At 37.6% G+C, this 13,255-nt stretch overlaps 1 protein-coding gene across 6 annotated transcripts in view; it reads right to left on the reverse strand.

Moving 5' to 3' along the window:
* Positions 1-257: 257 nt before the first annotated feature.
* The window catches only part of N4BP2 (NEDD4 binding protein 2), a 77,809-nt gene continuing 64,811 nt past the window's right edge, over positions 258-13,255 (reverse strand). For 5 of the 6 annotated variants that reach the window (XM_079774980.1, XM_079774984.1, XM_079774982.1 and 2 more), the window contains 2 exons: positions 6,254-6,377; positions 258-4,435 (listed from right to left, as the gene is read on the reverse strand). In XM_079774980.1, the coding sequence (XP_079631106.1) occupies positions 4,390-4,435; positions 6,254-6,377 (170 nt within the window). In that variant the 3' untranslated portion in view covers positions 258-4,389. The remainder of the gene's footprint in view (positions 4,436-6,253; positions 6,378-13,255) is intronic. The other variant, XM_079774981.1, reaches the window with a different exon arrangement.

A 13,255-nucleotide genomic window follows, 5' to 3' on the forward strand; every position in this document is an offset into this window, starting at 1 on the left:
TCTTACCCCTGCCACTAACTAGCAAATCCATCAACTTCTCTAAGCCTTTGTAAGACATCTATATTAAAAAATTCTTTTGAGTCTTAAAATATAATGTATGTGAAAGTGCTCCACCGAGACCGGTTTGGCTCAGTGGATAGAGCATCTACCTGCGGACTGAAAGGTCCCAGGTTCAATTCCGGTCAGGGGCATGTACCTTGGTTGTGGGCACATCCCCAGTGGGGGGTGTGCAGGAGGCAGCTGATCGATGTTTCTCTCTCATCGATGTTTCTAACTCTCTATCTCTCTCCCTTCCTCTCTATAAAAAATAAAAAATAAAAAAGTGTTCCACAACACAAGAGTTGATGAAATAATTATGAGATACTGGTGGACAGATTTTCTGTCTTGTCTCACATTATATCCCCAGTAACAAGTATTCAATAAACACTCAAAAAAATAAATATTTTTAAGTTGCTAAATGAGTGAGTTATTCTACTTAGGAGTGAAAGTTCAAAGGTCTTTAATATTAACTAGTTATTACTTGATTCCTTTAAAAAAACAAATCTTAATTTTTACATCTGTCAAAGGTGTGAAGAGTTAATCCATTTATCTGGTTCAAAAGTGGATCCCTTATTTGCTATGTCAAAATAATTTAAACTGGAATAAAAGTTGTGTTATAGTAATAAAATTTTATGACACTTTTTCCTTGAGATTACACAGGTATGCATGATGGCAGGGGGAGAGGGGTTGGCCAGAAGTGGCTAAGGGGTGAGGGAGGAGTGGGAGACATCTGTAATAGTGTCAAGAATAAAAAAACAATAATAAAGTAAAAATTTTTAAATATATCTTTATTGATTTCAGAGCAGAAGGGAGAGGGCGATAGAAACATCAATGATAAGAGAAAATCATTGCTTGGCTGCCTCCTGCATGCCCCACACTGGGGATCGAGCCCAGAACTCTGGCATGTGCCCTTGACCGGAATTAAACCTGGAACACTTCAGTCCGCACTGAACCAAACCGGCTAAGGCCAAATGTTTCTTTAAATAAATATATAATTTTTAATACTTAAACTACTAACCTTACCATATCAAATAAAAGATTTCCTCACACCAGACTGTGTCTAAAGTATTTTATTAAATTAAATATGTAATTTGCAAATGGCTTCATAAGAAATTTTTAAAGCAAAGTTACAAAACATTTTCAATAAAAAAGTAGAGTTAACAGCAAAATTATATTTTCTTTATAGTACAAATAAAAACATTTAATTTCTGATATACTGTCTGAAATTTTTATTATATATTCTCCAACAGATAGCTGCAATGATGTACTTTAATGAGAAGTCTCACGGTTAATTCAGTCATGTGTTAATAACAGGTTCATTACTTGGACCATAAAAGTCAATTGCTCAACTTTATGGAAAATCATAAAATTTCTCATCATACAATGTTAAGTTCTAAAAGGCTCTTCGGGATGTACATGTAGTCTAGCCTTGTTTTTCTATTAAATTCCCTAAAGAAGCATTAAGTAACACTGTAAACTTGAATTACATTTCAAAAATAAGCACCATTAACAAACATTCTACATAAACTTTACTTTTTTTTTCTTTTTGGCCACACAAACATTTAAATTTGCTTCTTTTACATGTAATTAAAAATAAACACTATTTAACCACTGCACGGAAAAATGATCAAACTTCATCTCATTGCACAATGGAAAAGCACTTAGGAAAAGCACTTGGAAAAAAATAGCAAACGTTATTTTTGTATCTTTTTTACACATTTTGTCATTTTCTTAAATTGAGAGCAGTTAAGACATTGTCAGAGCAATTTCCTGAGTTTCAAACTTTCCAATTTCCAGTTCAGACCAAACTTGTGTGTCCTTTTCCTATGCATACAAAACACTTGAATTTTAAAAGAAACAGAACAAAAATAAAGGACTGGAAACAATCCAACAGAATTATTTGGCTTTTCTTCTCAAAATGTGTTATAATACACAAGACATTTTAAAATATGTCAGGAATTCTACTATATAATATTGTCATATATTTAAAGGCCATAGAATTGCAAATAATATGAAAACTCTAATAAATTGGAAACATAACTCAATCTGAAAATAACATAGGCATATATGAACAGCTAATAAATAAAAAATAACATGCTTCCATTTCTCAGGTACAAGTAAGGAAGTGGATGGATTAAAATACTGTTAAGGGTCCCCTCAGTCCAACTGCACGTTCCCTGTGGTTTCCACATTGTTCTCTTTTCCCCCTGGTAGATACTGGGATAAGAGACTACTGAAAGATATAACTGTTACTAAAACCTTCCAAACTACAGAAGTGTTGCACTTTTAAAATATTAGTACTTCTGCAAAGAGCCACCCTAATGAATAATGTACTAGCACAAATATACCAACACATAAAAACTTTGAAAATCCCTACACTATCTTTACTTTTGATACATAGGATTTAGAAATGGGTAAAACAAGGAGCGATTATAAAAATGTTTTTCATAATTATGTGTTGCTTAAACTATGCTAGATAGTGGGGTAGGTAGCAGTATAACATTAAACAGCTTTACAAAAATACATACGATGCTTAAAATGTGCCTATATATTTATGAATGACGATTAAGGAGAAATACCCTAGGTTTAGCAAAATAAAGTACAACATTAAAGTTGATACAACATAAAACAAAGCTTCTTTCATTTGGTTTTTGCCACAAAACACCTCACCTCTTGTTCTTTTTGACTGCTCCCACATTAATGATAATTATAATATTAAAATAAGTTTAGCTGAAGTGCTCAAAAGCAATTTTTAAACTGGGTGAAGAAATATAAAAACACAAAATATGCATCTGCACACTCAAATAACTCTAGGTTTTAGTATTGTTAATCACATTTCTTACATCATATTAATTTATACATAAAAATACTTTATACCGTTAACAATTGAAATGAATTGTTTTGTTTTTAATGTATACAACTCTTCTAGACATTACTAAAAACATATGCTAAACTGCTGGCATTTTTTCTTTTTTTAACAAGTTATTACAAACATAGAATATGAATAATATTTCAATTATGTCACTAACCATTTCTAAATAATAAACATATTTTTATTTTTGTGGAAATAAATTCAACAACACAGCTCTTCTTTTAAAAGCATGCTTTCATAATATATAAAAGTATGTTTTTGAGTTCTATTTTCATTAATATGTGTTATTTTAGGAAACCCTTCTGTAATTCAGGGTTCTTTCAGTAACGGTTCAATCTTATAATTCCTGATCCAATTGATTTTTTAAGCTTGTCAAAGAGCAACACAATTGTTAAAATTTTATGTTGAAAGTATTCTCCATATCCAAAGTCAAATTTATTAAACCACTGTCTCATATTGGAAAATTAAACTTTATCGCATTAAACTTGTATTGACATACCTTAACACACTAACAGGACTTCTCAGCTGACCAAAACACAGAGCCAGTGGAGGTTTTCTTCCAGGAAGCTGGCTCTTTTTAAAAAGTTAAAAACTTTTACATTGTAGTGATTCTTTTTATACTTATATCAAAAATGTTTTCTATATTTGTTTTTAAGTTAACAGAATTTTGACCTTACTGCAGCCTAGAAATTACACACCTCAAATACAAAAGACGGCTCTTTAGAACTATCTTAAATACCACTTACACAGACAGTTCTAGAAGCAGTTCTGTAAGACGGCAACATTTGGTAGATATCTAACCACTTCTCCTTCTCTGAAAATTTTTCTGCCTTTGGAAGGTATAAAACTGCAATATAATCTCAGACCCCAACTTTCCTCCTGGAAATGCCCACAAGCAGAAAAAAGAAACAGAAGGTTAAGAGATCAAAATCATACGCAAATACAAAGCAGAAGGAAGCACACAACATGTCTTCCTTCCAATAGGATATAGCAAAATAAAAAGATTTTTTAAAATTTTGTTTTGAAATAAAAAAGCATTCAAGTGTTTTTATTAGCTCTCCTTTCTTTCATTACTATTACTGCTTCTTTTTTTTTAAACACCAGACTTTGAGGCATGAACCAAGACTCAAAGTATTTAACTGCCTCTCACAGATACCATTAGATCTTCACTAAACGTCAAACAACAGTTAATAGAAAGATAATTTCTCTTTTAGAAAGAATCTGTGCACTTTCAAACTTTAAAACTGGATCTAATAATTTTATCTAAGAAAATTATCTTTAATATTTTAACATATTTGGCATATAATTCAATAAAAAATTAAACTCTTGAATTTTAAAAAACATCATCACATTTTTGTTTTATAACTGGACATTATTTCTAATAAAACACATGTTGATAGTAAAATTGACTAAATTACTGCAAATAAAACTAATTTTAACCTACAAACCTTCATACTTCTAAGTCAAGGACGTTTATTTTACTTTAGCATGACCTTCAAGCACCCTGGTTTAATTTCAGAGAACCTGCAGAAATGAGAAAAGAGTAATTTTAAAGATAAAAATTTCTAACTAGGTAAGAAATGTATATTAAATCAATTCCAAAGGCCTATCCTATGTAATAAAAGCCTAATATGCTAAGTGTCCAGTCATCCAGTTGGCCCTTCAACCAATCAAAGCGTATATGCTAATGATGTGCTAAGGCCGCTCAACTGCTCACTATGATATGCACTGACCAGCAGGGGGCAGACGCTTGACTGGTAGGTTAGCTTGCTGTTGGGGTCCAGCTGATCGGGACTGAGCAAGACGGGCCGGACACGCCCTGGAGCCCTCCTGCAGTCCCTCCCAGGCTGGCCAACCTTCCATATCCCTCCCCGATCCCAATCAAGTACCGGTGGGATCCCTTGGCCTGGCCTGCACCCTCTTGCAATCCGGGACCCCTCAGGGGACATCAGAGAGCCAATTTTGACCCAATGGCAGAACAACCAGTCGCTATGACACGCACTGACCACCAGGGGGCAGACACTCAATGCAGGAGCTGCCCCCTGGTGGTCAGTGCACTTCCACACGGGGAGCACTGCTCAGCCAGAAGCTGGGCTCATGGCTGGCGAGCAGAGCGGCAGTGGTGGAGACAGGGAGCAGGCCTAAGCCGTCCGTGAGACATCCCTCGAGGGCTCCTGGACTGCGAGGGTGCAGGCCAGCTGAGGGACTATGAAAGTACTCTCAATATTCAGGATCAGTATCTATGCTTATGTTCCTTTAATCTGTTGTCAAAATAAATACAATCCTAAGGTTTGGGTTTACTCCTAACTTAAAAGTTATTACAATTTAAGATTTATCAAAACTCTCAAGCCTGAATTTGACCTTCATGAAGAAGAGCATGCTATATCAAGGATAAGATGATACCTACATTATATTATTTCTATGCTTTGTGTAACAAGAAGAAATCTAATAGGTAAGTTTGATTCATCAGGTCATTAAATGGTTCTAACTCCCTCAGTGTGAAATTTAAAATTAAAAAAAAAAAAAAAAAAAAACTTGTCTCTAAAATAGATCATTAATCCCAACATGATAATGTTCTGGCTTTGTAAAAGTAACTATAATGTCATCTGTTTTCATGCTCAAAACACTACCATTTTCTATAATGTAGCCAAACAACATTTATTACATGGCATAAAAAAAATATGCTACACTAACTGAAATTAGTAGTAGGGAGAGAAGGCTACTTAATGAAATACATCCTCAGGGAATCTATCAACAGATCTTTATTCTTGGACTTCTTTTTATTGTTGCTTTCTGTTGCAGAATAATAATCACTTGATAAAAAAGAACAGTTCGTATTTGTCAGCTAAGATCATTAATAGCATTTAACTTACAAAGATGTATAAATTCACAGTGACTACGGTGTTTCTGCTAATATTTAAACACATCCAAATTATAACCATATTTCAGCAGAAGCTCCTAATTCCTTCCAAAATCCACAGATATACATCTACTTTCCAAGGGATAAACAGCAACCTTAAATTATGATAACCTGATTATCTTGGATAATACATTATCAAAGAAATACAAATATTATTACTTTCTTTTAGATTTTAAATTTAGGATAAAAATAGTTTTGTCAGATGACTGATTACTTCGATAACAAACACATTTTTCTTTCATTTCTAGTTTACTGGACATCATAAATCAGCAGGGAATCATAATTTAAGCATGACTGTAGCTAAAACCAGATGGTCAAATTTAGTTAACTACTTTAACATACCGTTCTGAGCACACTCTTAGTGTTTACTATCTATAGATATGGGCAATTGTCAATTATCAGTAACAGCAATTTATACTCACCTGAAGCTATGGCTTGTGAGGTATTTAATGACAGCTGGCTTGATTCGAGCTACTCCTCCCTGGCTGTGATTGCCTCTCCCCGTAATCACAGACAGATAGGGCTTGCCACCATTCTGCTTAAATTCTGTTATAAAAGGAATTGGAATAGTTCAAATTAATTTAAATTACACTCTGAACAGAAAACAAATGTGAACTACTCAAAACATGCGAAATTATTTTCATGGGGATTTAGAGATTCATTACTTTAAAAAGCCCAGAACTGATATTTTTAAATGTAAGTTTTATCTACACTGTTAGCCTTATAGCAATTCATGTGCCTAAAAACTAAAGTGAAACTTTTTCCCCTGTGGGGAAGGAGATTTCCTTGTGCTATCAAAATATCTCTCTGAAATAACGGTAATTACAATATGATACCTAAAAATTATTACACCCCTGGAATCAGACATTGCTTTAAGTGATTTACATTTACTAAGAATCTTCACAGCAACCCTATTAGTTAAATGCTCTGAAGCCAGTCAGCTTTGGCCTAATGAGCGGCTCTGCCACTAAGTGACTGAGTGTTACGACCACAGACAAGTTACTTAGCCAATCTGTGCTTGTTTCCTCATCAGTAAAGAGGGATATAAAGCAAGTACTTTAAAAAGTATCCCCCTCAGAAATGGCTACAACAAATCCACTAAATATAACATAGACTGCAGTCTGTTAAAAGATAATTATTAACTTAAGAATTCCCGCCCTGGCTGGTTTGGCTCAGTGGATAGAGCGTCGACCTGGGGACTGGGGGGTCCCAGGTTCGATTCCAGTCAAGGGCACATGCCTGGGTTGCTGGCTCGATCCCCATTGGGGGATGTGCAGGAGGCAGCCGCTATCAATGATTCCCTCTCATCATTGATGTTTCTATCTCTCTATCTCTCCCTCTCTGCCCCTTCCTCTCTGAAATCAATAAAATATATATATATATATAAAAAAGAATTCCTTCCAAATAGGTGACTTTTAAACATTGAGTGAACCTGCGCTTCTTAGAAGACTGCCGCTCCTACTCTGGCAATGACCTTGAGAAAATCAAATATGTAAATCCTGAAAATCAATAATAGCGACAATAAAATTCTAAAAACCTGTTAATAGTAAGAGTTGACTTAATGAATTTAATAAACACTAGTTCCTCAGTTATAAATAGCACAAGTTTTTACTTTTAGCATAAAATACATATACATACAATAAAAACATTCCATATTCTGCTCATCAAGTTGCCCTAAGACTCCAGCAGATCCACAGCAGATGGTTTTTCAAGTTCCATGTCTCCAGGGCAATATTTGGCCTGGAATTTTAAGAGGACATGTTTCTCTTGCATTTTTAATTCTTTCTTTGCTTAAGATCTCCATTTCTACTTTAAGCTATATCCAATACTTCAAGCAATATTTTATTCAAAATTCAACTGAGCTGCGTTCTGGCTATACAAGGGTATTTACTTTGTAAAAAGTTTATATACCATACAATTATTATTTGTGCATTTTTATTTATGGGCGTGATATTACAAATAAAAGTTTGCTTTAAAAAAACTTGAGTCTCACCCTGGCTGGTTTTCTCAGTGGTTAGAGCTTTGGCCAAAGGATCACGGGTTCAATTCCTGGTCAAGGACACAAACCTCAATTGCAGGATCAATCCCTGGCCCCCTTTAGGTCACGTGAGGGAGGCAACCAATCGACATGTCTCTCTCAACTCTCTCTCCCCCCAACCCCCTTTCTCCCTTCCACTTTGTCTAAAAATCAATGGAAAAATATCCTCGAGTGAGGATTTAAAAAAAGAAAACTTAAATCTCTTAACTAATTCACTCTCACCACTCCTTCACCACTTAACTATAATTCACTCTCACCATTCCTTCACTACTTAACTATAATTCACTCTCACCATTCCTTCACTACTTAACTAGCTATAATTCAATCGCCACTCCTTCACTACTGCTCCCCTCATCAGTTAGGGCGGTCATTTATACCAATCCCCCCTTTCAATAGTTCACTTACTGCTCTGAAAACATTGTCTAGTTGCATCACATGCCTCAAATAAAGTAAGTGTTCAAAGATGTTTGTTTAACGAATGAATGTACTGGTATATGTTCACATATTTCAGGTTATTCCTGTTGTTAACTCATTTTTAAGCATATGCTAAATTACTTATCACTTCAATTGTAAATATTTCAGTATTATTTCAAAAAGAACCCTTAAGAAAAACATAACTACTGTGTCACCAATATCTTGCAAAATTAAAAATAGTTCCTTAATATCATGTTTCTAAATATATCCCCAGTCACAAAAACTATTTTTACAGGGATTTGTTTGAATCAGGGTTAAAACAAGTCTATACATTGTATTTGGTTGATATATTTCTTAAGGAACTTTTAATCTAAAGGTCCTCTCCCCGCCTCCCTTCCTGACTGGCTTGGCTCAGTGGTTGAGTGTAGATTTATGAACAAGAAGGTCACGGTTCACTCCCAGTCAGGGCACATGCCCGGATTGCGTGCAAGAAGCAGCCGATCAATGATGTTCTAGGAATTTCATCATTGATGTTTCTATCTCTCTCTCCCTCTCCCTTCCTCTCTGAAATAAAATAATAAAAAAAAAAAGGTTCTCCCTCCCCTTGTATTTTTCTTTGAAATTTGTTGGAAAAATTGGATCATTTATCCTAGATTTCCAGTCTGGATTTTACTCACTGTATCTCCATAGTGCCATTTAACACATTTCTATGATCCCTGTAAATCCCTATGAAGTAGTTGTGAGATCTAAAGGCTTTATTTGTTTCTGGTTTATTTTGGGACAAAAATACTTCATGGGTGGTGGTGATGTATATTTCAATCATAAAGACAGAAGGGTCAGATATCTTTTTTTTTTTTTAACTCCTAATTTTGACAATCATCTTTTATGACAAAGCAATTCAGGGCAGAGCCACAGATTTTCCCCTGGACACGTTTCTATTCAACAATATCACCACCTGGTGGTAACTGCAGTAACTACAGGTCACCACAGGTGGCAGCAAAATGGGCCTTGGCTTCCAGAGTTCGTATCTTGGGTCTGACCAAGTAAGTATCTATCAAGTATTTATACAAGTTATTTAACTCCTTTTTTCTTGTAATTTTTGTATTGCTATAAAATTCACATAATATAAAATTTTCAATTTTAAAATGTACAAATCAGTGATTTTTAGAATATTCTAATGATGTGCAACCATCAACACCATCTAATTCCAGAATATTCCATCTTCTCAAAAAGAAATTCTAGAGCTGTTAGCAGTCACTCCCTATTCCGCCCTTTTCCTCCTTTCTAGCAATCACTAATGTACTTTCTGCTTCTGTGGATTTGCCTGTTCTGGGAATTTCATCTAAATGGAAATCATATAAATATGTGGCCTCCCCTGGGTCTGGGTGAGGCCACGCGCCCCTGGGTCCGGGTGAGGCCACGTGCCTCCGGGTCCAGGTGAAGCTGGATCCTGGGTCCAGGTGAGGCCGCACGCCCCTGAGTCCGGGTGAGGCCGTGCCCCTGGGTCCGGGCGAGACCAAACCAGAGTGAGTCGGACCTGCATTACCACCATTTGTCCACCATCCAGAACTGAAAAGTCAGTGCTGACATGTACAAATAAGAACTGGTGGACATTGAAATTGGGTCTCAAAAGAACTGTTGGTCCAGAAAGAAACTCACTACAGACTGATTCATTTGCCTGTCAGCATAACTATTATTGCTCATCTCACATTCGGTTCTTATAAGTATATTTCTAGTAACACATGATCTCACTCATCTAGGGGAAATGATGAACAACACAGACTGATGAACAAGAACAGACCCAGAAACAAGGAGGCATCGATCGGACTGTCGGGCCTCAGAGAGAGGGTAGGGGAAGGTGGGGGTAGGGGGGAGAGATCAACCAAAGGACTTGTGTGCATGCATACGAGCCTAACCAATGGTTAAGGACAACAGGGGGGTGGGGGCATCTGTGGGGAGGGGTGTGGGATGGGAATGGGGGGATGAGGACAAATACGTGACACCTTAATCAATAAAGAAATTTTTTTTAAATGATAAATAAATAAATAAATATGTGGCCTTTTGTATCTAGCTTCTTTCATATAGCACAATGTCTACAAGGTTCATCCATTTTGTAGCATGTATCAGTTCCTCATTCCTTTTTATGGCTGAATAATATTCCACTGCATGGATATTACACATTTGTTTTGCCCAATCATTAGTTAGTGGGCATTTGGGTTGTTTTCACTTTTTGGCTATTATGAACATCTATGTACAAATTTTTGTGTGACTGGATTGTTTTCAATTCTCTAAGAGTAGAACTGCTGGGACATATGGTAAGTCTATGTTTAACCTTTGGAGGAATGCCAACCTTTCCATAGTGGTTGCACCGTTTAACATTCCCACTAGCAATATATGAGGGTTGCAATTCTCCACATTCTTACCAACACTTATTATAAACTTTTAAAATCAGTGTCCTCATCTACAAAATGAGGACTGCCTACCCTTTATTCAGTCATTTATTCAAAAGTTTTTTTGAATATTGAAAAGGCTCTATATACAAATGTTAAGTCAATAATAATCATTGTCTCAATTCCAGGCCATAAAGACATTTAATAATTTATACAATAAGCTTTTTTACAAATATTGTGATACACAGGAATACCATGAGAGGTTATTAATGGGGAGCCTAACGTAGGCCAAGAAATGAAAGTGTAGATCAGTGATGGCGAACCTATGACACGCGTGTCAGCACTGACACGCGTAGCCATTTCTGATGACACGCGGCCGCTAAGGCGGCCGCATGCCGAGGATGAAATATTTGCTGCTCCTGAGGATGAAACATTTGCGAAATAATGTTTTTTCCTCCAAGTGACACACTACCCGAGTTAGAGTTATGCTCAGTTTTTTTGGCGAAGTTTGACACACCAAGCTCAAAAGGTTGCCCATCACTGGTGTAGATAAACATACAGAAAAGAAGAGGCAGGCAAGGAACAGATTATATAGGGTTTTGGGAAGCTATGCTAAATGAAACATGGCAACCTGTACTTTCTTATCACAATCCTAACTATTTATGTAACTATTTGTCCATTATCATCTGCCCTAATAGATGGCAAACTCTATAGACAGAAACTGTGTATCCTTTTCACTGCTTTATCCTTGATGCGTAGAATATAGATAATAATCAAATTTATTGAGTAAATGATTTATTCATCTTCTAGACCAGTGGTCGGCAAACTCATTCATCAACAGAGCCAAATATCAACAATACAATGATTGAAATTTCTTTTGAGAGCCAAATTTTTTAAACTTAAACTTCTTCTAACGCCACTTCTTCAAAATAGACTTGACCAGGCCGTGGTATTTTGTGGAAGAGCCACACTCAAGGGGCCAAAGAGCCGCATGTGGCTCACGAGCCGCAGTTTGCCGACCACGGCTCTAGACAGAATATCTATATATGTAAAAAAGCAGTGACCGTAATGAGTGAAGGCTCAATCAAACACCAGAAGTCAGTTCTACAGTCAGTGCTGGGTTGCTGTGGCGATCCAACACTGACTGCCAAGGGGGCTTCGGATCAGGCCCAGAGAGAGAAGTAGGGTCTGATCCGTAGCCTCAATGGCAGCTGTTGATCAGCCCTTGCCTCTCTCTTTCTCTCCGGGCTGCTGATCAGCCCCGCCTCTCTGATCAGGCCCTGAGATAGGCCCAGAGACGCTGGCTGGCATAAAAACCGACCAATCAGAACCAAATGTGGGTGCTGTGGGGAGCCAATGGCTGCCTAGGAGGCGGAGCTTCTGACACTGACTGGCATAGAAATCAATCAATCAGAACCAAATTTGGGTGCTATGGGGAGCCAATGGCTGCCTAGCTGGCAGAGCTTTTGATGCTGACTGGCATTGAAACCGAGCAATCAGAACCAAATCAGGGTGCTGTGGGGAGCCAATGGCTGCCTAGGAGGCAGAGCTTTTGATGCTGACTGGTGTAGAAACCGACCAATCAGAACCAAATTGGCCAGCAGAGGAGGACAGTTCGGGGGGGGGGGGGGGGGGCGAGATCAGGCCTGCAGGGGAGGGTAGTTGGGGGCAAGATCTAGCCAGCAGAGGAGGGCCGTTGGGGGCAAGATCAGGCCAGCATGGGGGGGGGGGGCCATTGGGGATGAGATCAGGCCGGCAGGGGAGGGCAGTTAGGGGCAATCAGGCAGGCAGGCAGAGGCAGTTAGGGGCAACCAGGCCGGCATGGGAGGGCAGTTAGAGGTGATCAGGCTGGCAGGCAGAAGCAGTTAGGAGCGATTGGGCAGGCAGGCGAGCAGTTAAGAGCCAGCGGTCCCAGACTGCGAGAGGGATGTCCAACTGCTGGCAGTTGGACATCCCCCAAGGGGTCCCCTGCAGGCTGGGATGGGGGAACCCACGCCCCCCCCACCCCCACCCCCGTGCACGAATTTCGTGCACCGGGCCTTTATTAAACACAGAATGGACACAAATTATAAAACACCATAAGCAGCCCTGGCCAGCTTGGCTCAATTCCTGGTCAAGGGCATATTGATGTTTCTCTCTCCCTCCTTCCCTCCCTCTCTCCCTCCCCACCATAAACAACCACCAATATAACTGATTTAGCCAAGGATTATCAATAGATATTAAAATTAGGCGAAATATTGTAGAACAGTTCACAAAGTATCAATCTTTTATATCAGTCATATTTAATCAAGTATTTATTTACCAGTGATATGTGTTGAATTGATAAACCTGTATAAAGTATAGTGTAAAGCTTTCTAAAATATATATAAATCAATTAAGCAGAACAATGCAGCTATAAGTGACAAGGCAGGGCTATGGAGCCACAAAGTAAGAGCTGAGACTTCACAATAAAAAGGAAGATAAAGAAAAAGCCAAGTTAAGAATTCAAAAATACGATTCTATTGATGAAAGAAGATGGCATCTACTATTGAAGTCTGGGGTAACTAAAACAGATGGAATTTTTTTAAGTGCTACCATCTGAT

Source organism: Cnephaeus nilssonii, assembly GCF_951640355.1.
Source record: "Cnephaeus nilssonii genome assembly, chromosome: 1".
In the NCBI taxonomy this organism is placed as follows: Eukaryota; Metazoa; Chordata; class Mammalia; order Chiroptera; family Vespertilionidae; genus Cnephaeus; species Cnephaeus nilssonii.